Raw genomic sequence first — 20172 nt, forward strand, 5'->3', positions numbered from 1 at the left:
AAGTTGGGCCCTCTCGCGAGGCCAGGCGGAGCGGAGCCAGAAGCCCGGGGAGCGGTGTGGAGGTCGTTGGAGTCACTATCTTGCAGCCAGCTCCTTCACTTGCTAATCCGCATCCTGCCTGCCCCAGCCATGTTCTCCGCCCTCGCCCGGCCTACCGGCGCCGCTTTCCGCCGCAGCTTCAGCACCTCGGCCCAGGTAGGTCCCACGAGGGGCTAGTTGCAGGCAGAAGCCCCCAGCCTGGGGCACATGCGTTTGTGGCCCGCGAGCTGCCGGGACCCCAGTCCAGCCTTCTCCACAGGGCCGCCAGGTACGGGCCGGAGGCTGTAACACCCTAGGCCGGCCCTAATACCAGGCGGGAAGTGCAGGAGAGAGGGGAGAGTTAGCCCAACTCCAGAGCCGGTGCACTTCTCCCATCCCCTAGCTAATCCCCGGGTTCTGCGGAAGGTAAGGTCTGTTCTTGCTCTGCAACCCTTCAGGATTGAGAAGCCAGGGCTCTGGGGCCGAAAGTTATTTATGTTTTTATACAACTTTGAGTAAATAACCTTGTTCTTCTTGCAGCATACAAATAAAGTGTAATTCCTAACTCCATAGTACAGGCAGACGTGGTACTGAGGGTAGAGGACTGGCCCGCGGTTACACAGTCATTTGGCTAGAGGATTAAAATTCAGCTCTCCTGACCACTGTCAGTGGCTTTTGGATCAGCAAGCTTCCCTCTAAGAACCTGAAGACTGCTTCTTTTTAACGCCTTTCTAAAGGATCCTTATGCTGTGATGTACTGGGCCTAACCGCCAGGTGTTGTAACAGTTCAATACTAGGACTGGGACTACTAAAGCCTAAACTATTTTTAGCTATTTCTTCTAGGACATTGGTTCTCGAACTCTGGTGTGTGGCAGAATCCCCTGAAAGCTAATAAAGATCAGAGGCTCAGATTCATTGAAGAAGGGTAGGACCTGGGCCTCTGTATTTTTATCAAGTGCCCCAGGCGATTCTGATACAAGGAAAATCAGAACCCAGGAGATGCCCACATTGCCACACCCACAGGGGAGTTTTGGGGTTTTTTTTTTAAGATTTTATTCATTTATTTTTTAGAGGGGAAGGGGAGAGGGAGAGAAATATCAATGTATGGTTGTCTGTCCTGTGTCCCCCACTGGGAACTGGCCTGCAACCCACGCATGTGCCCTGACTGGGAATCAACTGCGACCGTCTGGTTCCCAGGCCTGTGCTCAGTCCGCTGAGCTACACCAGCCAGGGCAAAAGGGAGTTGATTATTAAAGGAGAGTCCAAATTTCTTATTTAGTTTGTCCTTCAGATCATTCTTCTGTAAGTTTAATTCATTTGGAAAATATATTGAATGTCTGTGCTTGCCAAGAGCGGGGCTGGGTGTTACAGGGGATACCAAGATGAATAAGAAGTAGCACTTGAGCCCTGGCTGGTGTAGCTCAGTGTAGTGAGCGCGGGCCTGTGAAGCAAAGGATCAAGGTTTGATTCCCAGTCAGGGCACATGTGTGGGTTGCAGGCCAGGTCCTCAGTAGGGGACACATGGGAGGCAACCACACATTGATGTTTCTCTCCCACTCTTTCTCCTTCCCGTCCCCTCTCTCTAAAAATAAATAAATAAAATATTTTAAAAAAAGAAGTAGCACTTGAGATGAGCCAAAAATGAGTAAACTTAAGGCAAGTAGGGGTGATGAAGATTGATGCTGAAGAGTAGCAGGAGGAGTTGGCCAAAGGTAAGATAGCAGGGTTTACTGACGGACAGTTTGGTGAGCGGTCCCGAGAGAAGGAGCAGCGTGGGGGACACGAAGCCTTTGGTGTTTGCCGAGATGGGGAAAAGGCTGCTGGAAGAGAGTGGTTTGGGGCAGGCAGGGGGTATCAGGAGCTCCGTTTTAGGTATGTTGAGTTTAAAATGCCTATTACACATACAAGGAGAGATGTTGAGAAAGTAGAGTGTCAGAAAGGTGAGCTTGAGCCAAATGTTACATTGGTGTAGAGACTTCACATCCTGTATCCTCTAGAGTAAAGATGTGTTGAACACAGCAGCCTCGATATATGTGTTGCTACAAATACATACTAATACGGGGGCGGGGGCGGCCTGGGAATACAAGACAGAAAACTGTACTTGAACAAGAATTAATTAAATAAAAAGTAGAAAAACCAAATACATACTAATACAATCGAGGTCTGTCCAGAAGGTATCCAGTCATGTAATATGGGAGCGAGGACATTTATTGAAGAAGATACAAAAAAATTGTACATAGGACAGTGATGTCTCAGTCCCCTTCAAAGTAGGCACCTTAGGACCTCACACAGTTCTCCCAGTTGCCATCAGCTGCCTGAATCTCATCGAGGGTCTGAAATCTTGTCCCTTTCAAAGGTGATTTTAGTTTTGGGAAAAGCTAGAAATTGCAGGGGGCCAATCTGGGCTGTAGGGGGCGCCAAGTCACCTGGGTGATTTGATGTTTCACCAAAAACCAAAATCTTGTGAGATGTGATGCCTGAGTGGGTATGTGGTCATGATAAAGCTATCAATCACCAGTTGCCCATAGATGCGGCCTTCTGAATCATTGGAATAGTTTCTGCATAAGGAATGAATGTCCAACCTTAATGCAAAATTTAATGCAGATCCACAGCTCTGCTTGCTCAGTCATTTTGAATGTGACGGCCACACAGCACACTCAACAGAGTCTACTGCCCCCAATGACTAGTATAGTGAAGTTGTCATTGTTCACACATGTGCATTCCAGTCCTCTCATTGGCTGCCAGGTTACATCAATGTCATGTAGACTGTTTTCATTATATTAACAGTGGCTGGACTTTATCTGGACAGACCTTGTATGTTATAACAAACAAAAATAGAAACTTAAAAACAAACTAACAAACTTTAAAAAGCAAAAGTGTAAATGAAAGAAGTGTTCCTCCGTGTCCATTTTCAAAACAGCTGCTAAGCGGTGTGCTGTTGACAATACTTCTCAACTTAGAAGAGGTTACTGGGTTTGGAGACAGATCTTTTCCAGAGAGATCTTGAGCTAACATCTGCAGTACCAAAGATTCTTAACTTCATTGTAAAGCTTCCTCCACCACAGGGATGTGTTTTTATAAATGCTAACTAAGGTGATGAAATTCTGTAATGTACAGACAGTAACATCACCTCAGCACCCTGGAAACAGCAGCATGAGTGACCTTTTTATCTGCCTCCCTCCTCCCGTGTTCATCTTGTGAATTATTTGGGGCTGATTGGCCAAGGACCCTACGGAGGGCATCGGGTCAGTCTGTGTCTTGGTAGAGTTTGATTCTTTATCAGATAAAAATGAAAACATGACTTTAACGTCTTTATCCTACACCCCAGTGGAATTGTCTTAAGCCCCCAGGTTGGAATCATTGCCCTGGTCAGCCTTGGAAGACATGCTGAGCAATTTGGGTGTGAGGAACTTCAGAAGCAAGGAAAGGATTAAAACTGTAAATTTTATGAAGGATGGTTTGGAGGTGGTGCTGATGACCAAGTTAGATCATGGGAAGTATCTCTGAGGTGCTGAGTCCTTCATGCCCTAACTGAGTGTCTCTAATAAGGGAAGAGGTGGAAGCTGGTTCCAAAGGTTTGAGTTGGGAAGAACACAGGTGCCATTGGAGATGGGAGAGGTAGAAAGGATAAATTTATCTAGACAGTTGGGTTTGTGGGATCAGTGGAATGTCTTAAGCAGCTGGGAATGTGGAATTGGAATTTGGGAATCCCTGAGATTAGGGTAAAGATATGGGAGAGCTAATTGAGGATCTGAAAGTGGGTATGATTACCAGATTGGGTTCTGAGTGGGTCTGGCTAGTGAAGTCAAGGGTTCGCCTTTAAAGCATCAACTTAAAAAATAATTTCAAATCTTAGTTGAAATTATATGCTTTTAGAGTTTTCACTTAACAGATTGCATGGTGCAGGGTTGTTTTGGTTTTGGGCTTGTTTGGTTTGATTGTATCTGGTGATGAAAGCATGGTTTTACCAACACCAGTTGCTATAGAATAGTGTGAGCAACAGTGTGAGGACCCAGAGTAAACAGCCACACTAGATGACCACACACAGTTCTTTGCATTCTCGCCCCTGCTGTCTTTTCTGTTTGTCTCCTAACGTCTGACTGCTGCCTGCCTGCCAGTCAGGAGTAGGCTCCCTTCTCATTTGACTTTAGATTAGAAACAACATCATTGAGATTGGCTGAAATTTTGGTAAGGCCATGAATGAGACCTAAAGAAGAAGAATGTCTTTTGTACAATGGGAATGAGCTCCAGGGCAAGACTTAGATCTATTTTGGGGTTTTTTTTTTTTTTAGATTTTATTTATTTATCTTTAGAGGGGAAGGGAAGGAGAGAAGGAGAGAAATATCAATGTATGGTTGCCTCTCATGAGTCCCCTGCTGGGAACTGGCCTGCAACCCAGGCATGTGCCCTGACTGGGAATCGAACCACGATCTTGTGGTTCGCAGGCCCACGCTCAATCCACTGAGCTACCCCAGCCAGGTGATCTATTTTCTTTAAGACTCTTTTTAAGACACCAAAGTCAAGACTCAAATTGCCTATGTTTGGCTTCTATCCTAGCTTCATCACTTGCTATCTTTGTGAGTCTGTGTATTTTACAACCTCTGTGCTTCAGTTCCTCATCTGTAAAATGAGTCTGTTAATATTGCTTAATAGAGTTGTAAGAATTACGTGAGGAAAGACTAAGTTCAGTGCCTGCCACAGAGCAGACCCTGATAAATAGCCAGCTGTCACACTTTATTTCCAGTGTTCCCAGTAAATGAGGTAGCTGGGTGGCTTGAGTTTGGGGCAGGGTATTTCTTTGTAATAAATTCTGCCCTTCATAGGAAAGATCACGGAGAAGCAGGCATTGAATTGGTTGTTAAAAATGTCTGGGGTGGGGGTGGCTGTAAGTATCAGTTCATCATCCTTCACACTCTTCCTCCCACTCCTTACGTGCTGGTGTTCTTACTGCTCTTCTCTGTTCCCTGTTGTGCCCTGTCCATGTCCATGGCTTCTGTTAATCCTGGGACAGATACTATGACCCCCAGACCAAGCCCTTTGTCTGGGGACCTACCAGCCACATGTGTGTGTCTGGATGTTTCAGGTGGCCCAAACTCAATATGCAAGCAATGCATTGTCCTTTCTCCCAAACCCCTTATCCCTCCTCAGTTCCCTCCATGTGTAAAGACAGTGCTGTCCGCTCCAGCCAGAAAGTCGTCACCCCAGATTCCTCCCTCTACTCACCATTTAGATGAAGGGGGTAACTTAAATCTATTGCTGCTATTCCTCAAGTCGCTCACAACCCACCCATCCTTGCTGCTTTGTTTATTCCACCCTTCAGTCATTCTTAGGCTGTTACAGTAGTCTCCTTGCTTCCGTTCTCGTACATTTCCACTCCATCTTCCGCTCTAACACAGATCTGGTCATGTTCTTCCCAGCTTGTGAGGCCATTCAGTGGTCCCCCATAGCTTACAAGGACTTAGATATTCTGTGCTTGGCCCTACCTCTTCCTTTCTCCATATGTATCCAACAGTGCTCAAGTCGTAAAGAACTGCTGGGCCTGCTTCCCGTGAGCGGGCCGTGCTCCATGTCTCCCCCCCACCTCACACCACTGGTGTCTACCTGCTAACTGCCTACCTTCAGAAACCCCTCCAACAGTTTATTCTCCCCAGTTTGTGCTGCTGCTTTCCTAGTATATGCCTCCATGGCACTTGTCACACTAGGTGCCATATAAGTTTCCCTGTCTTTCACTTTGCAGGTCTTATTGACTCTAGGAAGCCAGGCTGGCACTTGGCACATAGAAATTTGGTGCATGTGGAATTGTAATGAGCCTTAATGGATCAGCCACTTTGGAAAACAGTCTAGCAGTTTCTAAAAAGATTAAGCATGGAGTTGCCACATGACTCATCAGCTCCACTCCTTGGTATATACCCAAGAGAATTAAAAGTATGTCTACACAAAAACTTACACATGCATATTCAAAGCAGCGCTATTGATCATAGCCAAAGGTAGAAACCACCCAATTGTCCAGCTGATGAATGGCTAAACAAAATGTGGCAGGTATATCCACGCGATGAATGTTATTCAGCCATTTAAAAAAATGGGCCCTGGCTGGTGTGGCTCAGTTGATTAAGTGCTGGCCTGCAAATCAGAGTCGCTGGTTTGATTCCAGTCAGGGCACATGCCTGGGTTGCAGGACCTGCAGCCAGGCCCATCCCTAGTGGGGTCACACAAGAGGCAACCACACATTGACATTTCTCTCCCCCCTCTCTTCCTCATAAATAAATAAATCTTTTTCTGAAAAAAGAAATGGGGTGCCAATATGTGCTACAGCATGGATGAACCTTGGAAACATGGTCAGTAAAAGAAGCCAACACAAAAGGCCACGTGTTACAAGATGCCATTCACACGTGAACCGTCCAGCATAGGCAAAGGCAAACCTATAGGGACAGAAGTAGGTGAGTGGTTGCCAGTGGTTGTAGGGAAATGGGAAGTGAGATATCGGGTATGAGGGTTCTTTGTAAAGGGTAATGGTTGTACAACTCTGACTATGCTAAAACCATTGGATTGTACATTTTAAATGAGTGAACTATGTAGGGAAATAACATCTCAATAAAGCTGTTTGTTTGTTTGTTTGTTTTAATACATGCAATTAGGTGATGACCAGTTATTAGATCTAGTAGCTCCGGAGCAACTGTTGCAAGTCAGGTAATACAGAGGACTTCACTTCCAGTAAGCTGATGGTGAAGCGACACAAATGCGTCTAGTCTGGCCTTTCAGGTGTTAATGAGGCATCTAGTTTCTTTGGAAGCCTGCCCCCCACTACGAAACTATCACTTTTTAAACTGTTCTTGATGTGCCAGGGCCAACTGCTGCTTGTTCTTCTGCTCAGCTTGGTGGGGAGCAGTAGTAATTTTCAAACCTCTGCGGTGTCAGAATCACACCGGAAACTTGGTAGCAATGTAGTCCTAGATCCTATAGCCTGGCCCTGTGTTCTTTTTGTTTCTTTGTTTTTGTTTTGTTTGTTTTTAAGCTCCGCCCATAATTCTGGTACACACCAAAGTCTGGGAATTGATAGGGGGTAAGGAGTCTGAGACTGCAGGTCTGTCTCACCTGGTAGAAAAGGAGCTGTTTAAATACACACGTCCCCCGCCCCCCTTTTTTATTTATTTGTCTGTAGAGGGGAAGGGAAGGAGAGAGGGAGAGAAACATCAATGTGTGGTTGCCTTGCGTGGATCCCCTGCTGGGAACTGACCTGCAACCCAGGCATGTGCCCTGACTGGAAATCGAACTGCAATCCCTTGGTTTGCAGGCCTGTGCTCAGTCCACTGAGCCATACCAGCCAGGGCCTCACATCCCTCTTAAGCCTGCCTTAGGCTTCTGCCAAGATGGTGCTGGAATCTTCCCTGATCCTTCTTCCCCAGATACCTGATTGCCATCCCACCCCACACCCCTCCTGCACACAGTTCATACCGGTAGGTCTTTTCCCTTAGCTTCTCGCACATCTCTTTACTTGTCCCTACTAGAGCTAGCAGGAGTCTTTGGTCCTGCAGCCCCACATGTGATGTCTAGCCCATTGGTAGGTGCTCAGTAAATGGTTATCATTTTTAAAGCTGCAGATTGAAAGTAAGGCTACTATTACCAGTCCAGCTTCCTGAAAGAGTAAAGCTTACTCATCTTTCAGACGGTATTTGAAGTAGGACCCTGTCACGACCTTTATAGGCATGACTTTTCCTGAGGCAGGCCTGAAACTTCACAAGGAAATGGGATCTGTGGACCGGTGAAAATACAGCTGTGTCTTCCTTTGGCACCTGTGCAGTAAAGGATGACGGTGCAGCCCTGGCTAGGCAGCTCACTTGGTTAGGGTGGCATCCTGATACACCAAGGTCATGGGTTCCGTCTCTGGTCAGGGTGCACACAAGAAGCAGCCAATGAATGCATAAGTAAGTGGAACAACAAATTGACATGTCTCTCCCCCTGCTCTCTAAAAATTAACAAATAAATTTTTCCAAAAGAAGCCAGTGCAGTATGTATAGGAGGTATATCCTTCTAATGTGAATCCATTTAGTGCTGATGCCATCCTAAGAGTTCTTCCTCTCTGCATGTTTTTAGAACAATGCGAAAGTAGCTGTGCTTGGGGCTTCTGGAGGCATCGGGCAGCCCCTTTCGCTTCTCCTGAAGAACAGCCCTTTGGTGAGCCGCCTGACCCTCTACGATATTGCGCACACACCCGGAGTGGCCGCCGATCTGAGCCACATTGAGACCCGAGCGACCGTGAAAGGTAATGGGCACACTGGCCTTGGAGCATTTACACCTCTTCTCTCCAGCAGCCCGAGGTCCAAGTTGGCAGTAAGATCCTTGGAAGAAACTAGGAGATGTTTGGAGATGGGATTTCTGTGTTCGGTTTAGAGTTAACTTTCACAAATGATCACACCTTTTTGGACTCATCTATAAAAATTTAAATAATAGTGCCTTTCAGAAAAATAAAAGTGGTCTGATCTTCCCTTTTGAAATTTTTCCTAACTTGAAAAGTAACGTGAGGATGGGGACAGGGGACATCCTGCAAGGACTGGGGGCAGTAAGAAACGCTGTTCCTGGTCATTGTAGGCCACCTTCCTGTGCCATGGGCCAGCTCTCCACCCAGCGTGACATTGGCCAGCTTCCCCAAAGTACGACCACCTTAGGGAAGTTTGCTTTCCTATTTGGGAAGTGTAGGTGTGTTACTCAAAAAGCAATTCATAATTGCATATAATTATATATATCCTGCTTGTTTTACCTTGGCACCTTAGCACATTTCTCATCTCCCCGAGTCTGGATGAAATCAGCTTTGAGGCAGTACTGTAATTTACCACTTACTTAGTATCATTCCCATGCTATGGACCACTGGGCTCTTTCCTGTTTTTCTTTACTATAAATATATAAGCTATGGTAAACATTCTCATCTTTTTTAAAGACTTTATTTATTTTTAAAGATTTTATTTTTATTTGTTTTTAGAGAGAGGGGAAGTGAGGGAGAAAGGGAGAGAGAGAAACATCAATGTGTGAGAGAAACGATTGGTTGCCCTACCGGGGACCTGGCCGGCAACCCAGGCTTGTGCCCTGACTGGGAATCAACCAGTGACCTTTTGGTTTGTGAGATGACACCCAGTCCACGGGGCCACACCAGTGAGGGCTTTATTTATTTTTAGAGAGAGGAGGAGGTGGAGAAGAAAGAGAGGGAGAGAAACACGGATCCGGGAATTGAACCAGCGACCTTTCACTTTGCAGGACAGTGCCCAACCCACTGAGCGCACTGGTCAGGGCAAACATCCTCAACTCTATTATATTTTGTTTCTTAGAGGCTTAAAAGTAAAACTAGTAAGTATGACTAGTTTAAGGTTTTTACTATAAAGTACCTAATTACTGTCCAGAAAGGTGTAAACAACACTCATTTGTTATGAGCCTTTTGTAGTCGCTCTGAATTTGTTTGCTCATTTGTTTTTGTGTTGTAGACTTGGATTTTCTTCAGGCTCTTGCAAATAAGGAAAAAGTCAAAATCAAGCAGATTTGGTCATTGGAGCAAATGTCCCCAAAATCCTTAAAAGTAGACCTTATTTCCCTTCGATGCTAGGAATAAGCAAAATAGGTGCTAATAATTAGAGTTCTTGTTTATCAGCACAGGGGGCTTTTCTCATTGCCTTCAGCAGCGTGCCTTCTGGTCTGACCGGGATGGAGTTGTTAGGGAGATGGTGACGTAGAGTAAGCAGCTCTTCTAACTGGGAGCCGAGAAGGGCTCGTGAGTGAAGATAAGCGGCTGACTTGGTTTGGTTTTTCCACCAACCTGGGGGTTAATCCGTTCTGAATCTGGGGCCCAAGCAGATGGAGGCTGGAGGAAAGTGGAGTGAAAGTGGAGTGAAGGGGGCATTGCTGCCAGCCAGTGGTGTCAGATTCACAGGGCCGTAGTCCTCAAGGGAAAGGAAGCACGTCACAGGTGGGCCTGCCAGCCTTTCCTGTGGCCAGTGGTCACGATGCAGGTGGGGCCGTCCTTCTGGGTTCTGTCCCCACAGGTGTGATAGTCCCTCTAGGTCACAAACGATAACATTGCTCTTTTGGGTGTTTTTCTAGGCTACCTCGGACCTGAGCAGCTACCGGACTGCCTGAAAGGCTGTGATGTGGTCGTTATTCCAGCCGGAGTCCCGAGGAAACCAGGTGTGTGCTTGCAAGCCTCCCCTAGCATCCCGCTGCAAGTCAGAGGAGAAAGTAGTTTTCCGTGAAAAATGGAGCTAGTCAGGTCTCTCTGCCGCAGGAAAAAGTCTGAAAGTTCTCCATTGCCTGTGGTGGAAAGATAAGGCCTCCAGGTCCCACCCTGCCCAGAATGCCCTTCTTCCACCCGCCTCCCTAAACCTGACCCTTACTTTAACGCTGGGGAATCCTTCCTGACTCCCCAGACTGACTCCTGAGGCCCGTCCCACAGACCCCACCCCCACACATCTCTGTTTTGGCACTTGTCACACTGGGCTATTTTCCTTGCAAGACAGATGAACAGGAACCCTGTCTCATGTTTGAATTTCCTGTAACAGCTAACACAGCACGTGGCACATAGGAAGTTTCTCCCCGTGCTTTGTGAACATCTTGGATTGGATTATTCTCAGGTATGACACGGGATGACCTGTTCAACACCAATGCCACAATCGTGGCCACCCTGACTGCTGCCTGTGCCCAGCACTGCCCGGAGGCCATGATCTGCGTCATCTCAAATCCGGTGGGTGCCGCAGGCACTGTGCAAGAGCTCACAGTCAGCGAAGGTGTGCTGATGTCTTAGGGGGCGGACTCAGACTCACACACCAAAGTGGGAAGTTGAGTGAACTACATCTGTTCCTTAAGGATGCCTTCTGGCAGGGTCTGAGTTTTAACCTGGTTTTTCCGTCACTAACTGTATGCCTTTGGGCAAATCACTTCCCTTCTCTGAACCTTAGTTTCTCCATCTGGGAAATCCAGCCATGGTTTGGTAGCTTGTGGACTTTTATTGTGCTGTACCCAGGGTTTGCAATTCCTGGTTCCCCAGCATCCCCTCATTTACAGATAAAGGCCCCAAGCCTCAGGGAGTCTCTCAGTTAAAGAGACCTTTACTAGTTTGCCCAGGGTGACCATGGGGAGTGACAGGGCTGGGACTGCACCCTGCGCCCTTCCTCTGAGCGTTTGGCCCTGTGCCGTGCTGTGTTTTGTTAGGAGTAGCTGGTCAGGTGTAAGTTCTAGCTGGACTGACAATACCCCGTGGAGCCATCATCACATTTTTAGGTTGATAGTTCAAAGGTCTCATGCATATTGAACTGTGGACTCAGGCCACGAAGGGAAGAGCACCTACTGCAGTCCGGACCCCGGGTCCTTTGTGTACGTGGAGAAGAAGCACTCTGCTGAGCAGGAGCCCACCTGCTGTGGCCTGTCCTGTCGCTTCCTGGCTGTGCTCTCAGAACACAGGGCAAATTATGCCTCTCTCTTGGATTTATTAGGTTAACTCCACCATCCCCATCACAAGTGAAGTTTTCAAGAAACATGGAGTGTACAACCCCAATAAGATCTTTGGGGTGACAACCCTGGATGTTGTCAGAGCCAACACTTTCGTCGCAGAACTGAAGGTAAGAGCCTCATCGGGTATCTTTCATGCTCCCTCTTCTAAACTTCCCTGGGCCATCCTAGGCTCACATATTGGCATAGAAGACACCAGGGCTCTAGCAGGTCACTTAGAACTTGGGAGTTTTAAATGTTTTTAACGGCTCGCCCTCTTGGTGGGAAGTAGCTCCCACATTTCGGGGGGCGACATCTAAAGAGCAGGCCCCTGCAGGGTTGAACTAGCCAGTCTCAGGCTTGACTCAGCCTGCTCCTCTCTTACTTCTCCCTGATGCATCCAGGGTTCGGTCTTTCTCTGGGTTTCTCATTGCCTGGACTCAGCTGTGCTCTCCAAGGTCATTGCCTCTGGAAACTAGTACTAACAGGAATTACCTGCTAATTGTTAGATAAATTATTAGACAAACCCCAAGCGTTCAGAATTGTCATACCTAGGCTGTGGTTCTGGCTTCCCTTGTTGGGTTACCCGTGGTAGTGTTCCTCGGAGAGGGCCAGTCTTGCCGGTTGTCTGCTCCTGCTGAAGCTGCAGGATGGAGCTGCGGGGCTCATCCTGAGCTGAGTTTGGCACTGGCACTAGGTTTGGGGTCCTCAGTGCCGTTCACAATGCGCTGTCTGATCTTTTTCATTGTGAATCCAGCAGAACCACTTACTTTGGCCCCCAAAATCTCCTTCTTGAACTTGAGGTCATTTTTTCCCCTGATTTTTGCAGATGGGGCCTGCCTCTCTAGGGGACATTGTACACAGTTTGGTGAGAAGTGCACACACAGGACAGTTGGACTTGACTTTACTCCCCCGTGCGCCAGGCAGGCCTGCCTCTGAAGTGCTGATGCCGCCCCACTTCAACCTGCACTGCCACGCGTTCCTCCGGCGCGATTCTGGGTGTGGGTGTCACCAGTGTCCAGAGACATGGCCCCAGGCAGAGGCTCTGTGGACAGGCACTTTATATCAAGAGATAGTTTAATTGCATAACCGGTTCGGTTCAGTGTATGTAGAGTGTGATTTCCTTCGAGTCAGGAAAGCCTTTTTGGAAGAGATCCCATTGAAGCCAAGGGTACTCGGGGGCTCCCGTGGTGCTCCCAGCTTCCAGAGCACACGGTGTCCCTGGGCCCGGCTTGTGTGCACAGTACAGTAGCTGCGTGTGGCTGTTGAATTAGATAAATAAAATGAGAAATTCATTTTCGGATAGCCACATATGGCTTCTGTGTTCTTGCAGGAAGCCCTATTAGATAGTGCTGTCTTAGCCCAGAAGCTTTACTGCTGGGGGTAGAGGAAGGGGGATTTCGGCCCCTCCCAGAGAATATAGTGCTTGACACGCCTCAGTTAGGAGAAGTGCCCGCACCTCAGGCCGTCTGCCATCCTGGAAGATGCCTGAAGAGTCAGAGCTGACCCTGAAACTTGCGGTGCCCGGTCCCTCCCTCGGCCCTCTCGGCCACCCGGACCCTTTTACTGTTGCCTTCCCCTTCCACTGGGCTCATAAATTTTCCTAGTTCACATTCGCTACTTTGCTGATGTGATACTCGTCCTTTATTACCGCTGGCCTTTGCTCCTTTTGCTCAGAATATGCTTCCCCTGGGGAAGGCCTCCGGTGTCTTCCCGGATGAAGTTAGGTCGGACCCCGGAAGCCTTGACCCGGGCTGATGAAGTGTTCCCCTGGCTTCATGGTGACGTCTCTTTGTATTTGTCTCATTAGACGGCACGTTTCTCGAAGGCAGGGGCTTCGTTCCTGCCTGCGTCCTGGTGACCGGCACAATGCCTTGGCTTCTGAGGGTCCTGCGGTGCCTGCCCCCCTAGAGGCTGGGTCTCCCTTCCTGGGCGAGGCTGGTCCCCACCTTAGGGCTGTTCTGTTCAGTAGCTGCAGCATTTGGGGACTGCTCACCTGTGTCCCAAAACTCCCACCAGATTTTTATTATTTCATTTTTTACAGTCATAAATAGTCAGTTCGCAGATTCTCTGGGGCCTTTTACCTCTTTCAGCAAGCCCACTAATAAGCCAGGGTATTCTGACCCCTGCCGGTTTTGTTCTTTCTGTCCCAATTGCTATTTGAGTTGAAGCCCAGAGTTCTCGACCCTGGGCTTCCTGGAATTGGTTTTGAATTTTACCCTGAAATGTCTGAAAGGGACCTTGACTTCTTGTCTGTGACAGAGTGTGAGCACCCAAGTCTGAGCTTGTGCCCAGGAATAGCATTATCTGTGAGGAAGAGATTGTCATTCTTTGATTCTAAAAAGAGGGGATCACTTGCAGGAGTGGCTACAATGAGGCAGTTTTCAACTTACTGTCAAGGGAAAATCTCATAGCGAACTCAAGATGACAAGTTACTCCTCACTATGTGTGTTGAAGCTTGTTAGACCGTGGGGTGGGGCCATGGTAGAGGTAAGCAAGGCTGGCGTCGGTCTCTTTTCTGATTTCTTTGTTTTATTTTTAGTTCTGTGGGGTTTTCCAATATTGGTGCTTTGGTGGATATGACATGTTTTATACTTAAAAGAGCTTGTTAAAAATTAACCAGGCTGCCCTGGCTGGTGTGGGTCAGTGAATTGAGCCCTGGCCTGCAACCAAAGGGTCTCTCGCTGGTTTGATTCCCAGTCAGGGCACATGCCTGGGTTGTGGGCCCGGTCCCCACTAGGGGGTGCACGAGAAACAACCACACATTGATATTTCTCTCTCTTTCTCCCTCCTTTCCCCTCCGTCTAAAAATAAATAAATAAAATCTTTTTAAAAAAGCAAAATAATTAATCAGACTTCCCATTTTGTTGACCAGAGTTTGGATCCAGCCCGAGTCAACGTCCCTGTCATTGGAGGCCACGCTGGGAAGACCATCATCCCTCTGATCTCTCAGGTGGGTGTGCGCCCTTGCCAGGAAGCCTTAATCGCGTGACCGCCTTTGACAGGTTCCACTGGGAGGCACTCTGGACAGGCGGACAGAAGTCTACCCGTCTGTGTATTCCGAAAGGATTCCTGCTGTGGTGCAGCCCTGCCTCAGTCGTCTGGGGTGTCTGGGGTGTGGGGCTTGGCCAGGTGCCCGTGTTTCAGGAGCCTGCAGCCGAGTGCGGTGAGTGTAGTCGGAAGGCACTGAGACAAGGTGAGCGCCGCGGGGAAGGAGATGCATCCAGTCAGGGTCACCGCCCCGAGCGTAATGCACTGAGAAGGACGCGCAGTGTCCGGCGTTCCTGCCACAGCTGCATGACCTTCCAAGGAAATCCCGCAGAAACACCTTACCGATCCCAACTGATGGGCTTTCTGCAGAATGAGAGTGCCCTTGACAAGTGTCAGGAAAGACGAGCAGGGCTGAGGGACTGTTGGAGGAGAGACAGACGAGTGGGCTCGAGGGAAGAGACTTAGTCTGTTGCCGGTGAGGTGCTGAACGGGAGCCGGGGGCGGCAGTGGGGGGATCGGTGATGTTGGAACGAGGTCTGCGGGTCTGTTAATAACGAGTGTACTGACGCTTGTCGCCTGTTCGTCACGTAGTGTCACCAGGAGGGTAAGGCGGGTGAGGGAAATCTTCGTACTGCTTTTACAACTTTCCTCTAAGTCTAAAATGAGTCCAAAACATTAAACGTTCTTAAAAAATGAGTAGGGACCTCCCAACAAAGTTTACTCTTGCTTTTTTAAAGAAAGGCTCTTAGTTTCCCAAGTAGTGGTGACACGAGAGACCCTCTGGGAGTCGGGCGAGGACAGCGCGTGCGGGAGCTGGGCGCGGTGCCTGCGGCCAGAACCTGCTCACGGGACCCCCGTGTCTCTGGCTTACAGTGCACCCCAAAGGTGGACTTCCCCCAGGATCAGCTGACAGCCCTCACCGGGCGCATCCAGGAGGCCGGCACCGAGGTGGTGAAGGCTAAGGCTGGAGCAGGTAGGTTTTTCAGAGGCAGTTCGAGGGTGGGGTGCTGATGCCAGAGGCACTGTTAAGAGTTCAGAGTTGAAGACTACAAGGGCCTGGGCAGGGAGCAAATGCTCGCTAAGTTTCCTGTTTGTTCACTTGATAGAAAACCCTGTGTCGGGGAGCTCAGCTTGCTTGGTAGAGTGGAGTGGTGCTTGAGGTTAGCAGAGCTAATTCCTGCCATTCATGAGTTTGGGATGGAGTGAGGGATGCTGGCCTAAAGTCTCCACAGCTAAAGCTGAGATTTTTGACAGATGCTTGTTGAGCGGGCGGGGCAGGCTCACCTGGATTTTATGGCCTCTCTGCTAGCTTGGCTCACCTCTCTGTGTCCTCCTAGGCTCTGCCACCCTGTCCATGGCATACGCTGGAGCCCGGTTTGTCTTTTCCCTTGTGGATGCAATTAATGGAAAGGAAGGAGTTGTCGAATGTTCCTTTGTTAAGTCCCAAGAAACAGACTGTCCCTATTTCTCCACACCGTTGCTGCTGGGGGTACGTATCCTGGAGGCTGGGTCTCTTGACTGTAGAAGGAGTGTTCTCTCTAAGACTCAGGAGCTCTGCCCTGTCTGGTTGAATTCAGAGTTCCTCTGTGCGGTCACTGCGCCTCACCACATTTGCCTGGTGTGTGCTTGGGCTTTTGAAGGTAGAGGGGCATCACAGAATTAAGAGCAGGGAGGAACTGTGGGGTCGGCACCTCCTGGCACAGGAGTTTCATTGCCCGGGGGTCTGACAGCTGCTCATCAGTGGCTGCCAGGGTGTGTTTTCCGATGAGACCCTCGTTCCATCTCAGAGCAGCCCATGGGCAGCTCTGAAAGAAGAGGCTTCCCCACACCAGTCTCCCTGTGGCTTATTGTGCTTATCCCTCCCTGTCCTGACCCCAGGCCTGCCAGCCTGAGCCCCCTCCATGGAGGTCTGCAGGCAGTGCACAGCTGCTCCGTCCAGCTCAGGCGTCCTGGTTCCTTGCCCCCTGCCCCACTGGTTTTCCTTCTGGGATGTGCTGCTGACCATCCCCTTGAAACTCTGGGACGGAGCCCGTCTGGGCGTTCTGCTAGCCTCAGCCGGACTCTGTTTGCTCTGGTTGACTCTTCAGTGAGCCAAACCCCTGGGTCTCACTCACACAAACCGTCAAGCCAGGTCTCCATTTCATAGGTGTGGGCAGCTGCTGAAATCAAGCAGACCTGTGGTGGCCTTCATCTCATTCCCAGAAAGGAACTTTCTAGTGACTTGCTGGTCCACCCAGAGGCCCTTCCCACAGACACCAAGATGTTAAAAGATCAGTAAGACGTGGCCCCAGGCCTCAGGGGCTCCTCGTGGTGGGGAGACTGACGCTAAAACACGCTCATTCGGTGACGCATTCAGCACAGGCGTGTGCAGAATGCGGTGAGGCCTGTGGGAGGGAGCGCAGGAGGCTGGCCGGCCATTGAGTCGGGAAGGGCCTTTCGAGAAGGTGGGCAGTGGCATAGACACTGTTGTTCCCTGATGTCAGACGTTTGCCTACGTAAACGCACTGGGTTCAAGTGGGTATTAAAATGTTTCTTTCATCCTTTACCAACTCAGGAAACACACTAGAACCCAAAGTGTGCTCCACGTGAGGGAGAGTGGCATCGAGTGCTACTGGTTACTGAGCACTTGGTGTGCCACGTCACCCACGTGTGTTCACAGCCTCTCCTGAGGTAGGGAGTGCCCTTATTTTACACTTAAGGAAGACAGCTTGTCCACTGTCCAGGACAAGGAGGTGGCAGCCCAGGTCCCCAGGACGAACTGAACCCCGAGCTCCGGGGGCTCTCGGCCCCTCCACAGCTGCCCAGCGCCCGGTGTAGGCAGTCTAGGCAGCGCTGATGACATTTCAAGTTGGGTTTTCTGTAAGAAACTCATTCATGGAAATTAACTTTGTTGTAAAACTCTTCTGCCTCCCTCCTTTCAGAAAAAGGGCATCGAGAAGAATCTGGGCATCGGCAAAGTCTCCCCTTTCGAAGAGAAGATGATAGCTGAGGCCATTCCTGAGCTGAAAGCCTCTATCAAGAAAGGAGAAGAGTTTGTAAAGAACATGAAATAAGAGCAGTTAGTGAGCAGTTCATTTCCTTAACTTATTATTACAGCATCATGTCACTGTAAAGGAATTTCTGATCTTTGTATTTCAACTTGCTGTGATGGGGAGTATTGTATTAACTTCACCGTCCCTTCCAAATCATGGGTCTACTGATGCATCAATAAATGTGGGTTTTGATTTTCTTTTTCGCGGTATCTTTCATAAATACTGTGCTTGCAGCCCCGTTAGAGCTCAGAGTGTCTGGCATCTCTTTCATCACAAATCAGAACTAGGTGTTATTTAAATACTAGACTGGAACAAGATGGTTTTGCCAGGAGCTTGAAGAAGGTCTCAAATACCAGTCACTGCTCCCACCAGCCTTCGTCTTAGCACCACTGCGTCCCTCGGCGTGTGACCTGAGAAGGGGCAGCTCAGTGGCTGGTGCCAGGCTATTGCTTTCTGTCCCTAGTTCTCTGTGGTGGTTTGTAGTTAAGCAGCCAACCACTTTCTTCAGCTGTGTTGGCTGACCACTGCCCCACTCTGCGTTTTGTCCTCTTCTGTTGGAGCAGAGTGGCCGTGACATCCCACAGTGTTGTGAGGAAAGTTGGGGTGCGGGCAGGACTGAGGACACGGTGCTGTCTGTCCTGAGGGAGAGGCGGCTTCGTGTCTGTCTTCCTCAGGGACCTGGAAGAGACTCCGTTGTCCTAGCTGGGCTTGGGACAAATGTGGGCATTAGAAGGGGACCTGATTCCCTTCCGTATTGGGTGCCCTCGGCCCCCAGAGCCGTGGCCCCTGAAGTGGAAACAGCTCCACACCTGAGAGAACCTGGGCAGTGGGCGATGTCATTCCACTGAAGGGTGAAAGTGCCTGTGGGGGTGCAGCTGTGGCCAGTGGAACTAAAACATGGACTTTACAGTCAAGGGTGACGTCATTTTGTTAAACAGTAATACATGTTCATTGTTCAAAACCTAAAATGTAGCCAAAAAATAAAGCAGGAAGTAGTTACCAGTAATAAACAGTATTCTCTTGATTCTGCATGTTTTTTTAAAGATTTTATTTATCTTTAAGGGAAAGGGAAGGAGAGAGGGAGAGAAACATCAATGTGTGGTTGCCTCTGGTGCATCCCCTGCTGGGAACTGGCCTGCAACCCAGGCATGTGCCCTGACTGGAAATCGAACCGCGAGGGTCCTTTGGTTCTCAGGCCCGCGCTCAATCTACTGAGCTACACCAGCCAGGGCAAAATGATTTTGCGTATTTCTTAAGTTGAGACAATACTTCTCGTGCCATTTTCCAGCCTGTTCTGGTTATCTGTTAATATGTAACACACACACACACCCCTAATCTAGTTGTTTTCAAGCTATTTTATTACTTCCCAGGTTCAGCAGGTCATTAGGGCCGGTGGTTCTGCTCCAGTTTCAAGGGCTTGTCTGGCCTGGCACCATCAAGATGGTGGTTCGGGCACGTAAGCTGGTGTTGAGGGGGCCAGAAAGTTGGGCGTCTTCGTGAGGTCTCGGGCCTCATTCTTCACAGGCCCTCTACTGCGGGGCAGACAAATTTCTTAATGGCTCAGGGTTCCCTCAAGTGCAAGGGCGGTTACTACGTTCACAACCAGCACAGCAGCAGTCCTGCCACACTGGTGGAAGCCAGTCACAAGCCCAGGTGCCCGGGGGTGGGGCCGGCCACATCAGTCATGAGTCCCAGGAGACCTGCATCTGTGAGAGCCTGCTTTGGAGACTGGCTACCTCACCTGAGTCATGCTGTAAGTATGGATAGTTTCCTGTGTCACTTTTTTTACATTTCAAAAACTTAAACTGGGCATAATGGAGTAAAAACAAGTTGAAAATGTACCTGTTATGAGGATGGTATTAGTTCAAATACAGGGTCCAGACAAATAACACTCCTTATTACAAAATTCTTTTATTACAAAATCATAAGCATAACAATATCACACTTAAGCACACCATACGACATTCTGGATGAAATGTCAAATTGAAACTACATCACTACACCCACATTAAGCACTGCCAACCACACTCAAGCAGGCGTTACTTCTGCCCTGTATACACACGGGCTCTCAGCAGACGGATCTCAATAATCAGAGCTGGGTCTTCAAAGTATAACTATGGGAAAAAGAGAGAGGGGACCCTAAAATAATAAATTTACAGAAATATTATAAACCATAAGAAAATATTTCTAACAGTAATTTTATGTTTTTTATCTGAACAAAATGGGAAGTTGGGGAAGAAGCTATTATAAGTTACCAATGATGTCAACCTGTGTGGCCATTTTTGCTTTTAACAGTAAGCTAAAAAAACACTACAGTCTAAAACTTGCTTCTTTAAAAAAAAATAAATAAAATAAAACTTGCTTCTTTAAAGACCACAGAGAGAGTTATACCAGTACTTAATCCTAGTTTTTTCCTTTTGTACAATTTTTAAACAAATGTTCAAATCTTAATTTTTTTTTCGCATGTTTGCAACTGTCCTAAATTTCAGCTGCAGAATCAAAATTCAGCAAGAAGCCTTTCCTTGAAAAATGTTGGCAAATCCTCAGCTTATAAACAATGGACGTTTTGACTGTCGTGTTTATCTCCATAGATAGTATACAAAAGTGGCTTGCAAATATTAAAACATTTTTTCATCGCTAGAAGACTAGCTCTTAATATTATTAGTAA

At 48.4% G+C, this 20172-nt stretch overlaps 1 protein-coding gene across 1 annotated transcript; it reads left to right on the plus strand.

Moving 5' to 3' along the window:
* The first annotated feature begins 13 nt into the window (after positions 1 to 13).
* On the plus strand, positions 14 to 17707 carry MDH2 (malate dehydrogenase 2). The gene is made up of 9 exons (XM_037054801.1): positions 14 to 195; positions 8110 to 8278; positions 10102 to 10185; positions 10629 to 10738; positions 11487 to 11612; positions 14357 to 14434; positions 15346 to 15445; positions 15810 to 15961; positions 17394 to 17707. Exons 1-9 carry the CDS (start codon positions 130 to 132, stop codon positions 17523 to 17525), a joined length of 1017 nt encoding a protein of 338 aa, XP_036910696.1. The 5' UTR covers positions 14 to 129; the 3' UTR covers positions 17526 to 17707.
* The last annotated feature ends 2465 nt before the right edge of the window (positions 17708 to 20172 follow it).

This window comes from Sturnira hondurensis, unplaced genomic scaffold, assembly GCF_014824575.4.
Source record: "Sturnira hondurensis isolate 20B ecotype Veracruz unplaced genomic scaffold, ASM1482457v3 Scaffold0008380, whole genome shotgun sequence".
In the NCBI taxonomy this organism is placed as follows: domain Eukaryota; kingdom Metazoa; phylum Chordata; class Mammalia; order Chiroptera; family Phyllostomidae; genus Sturnira; species Sturnira hondurensis.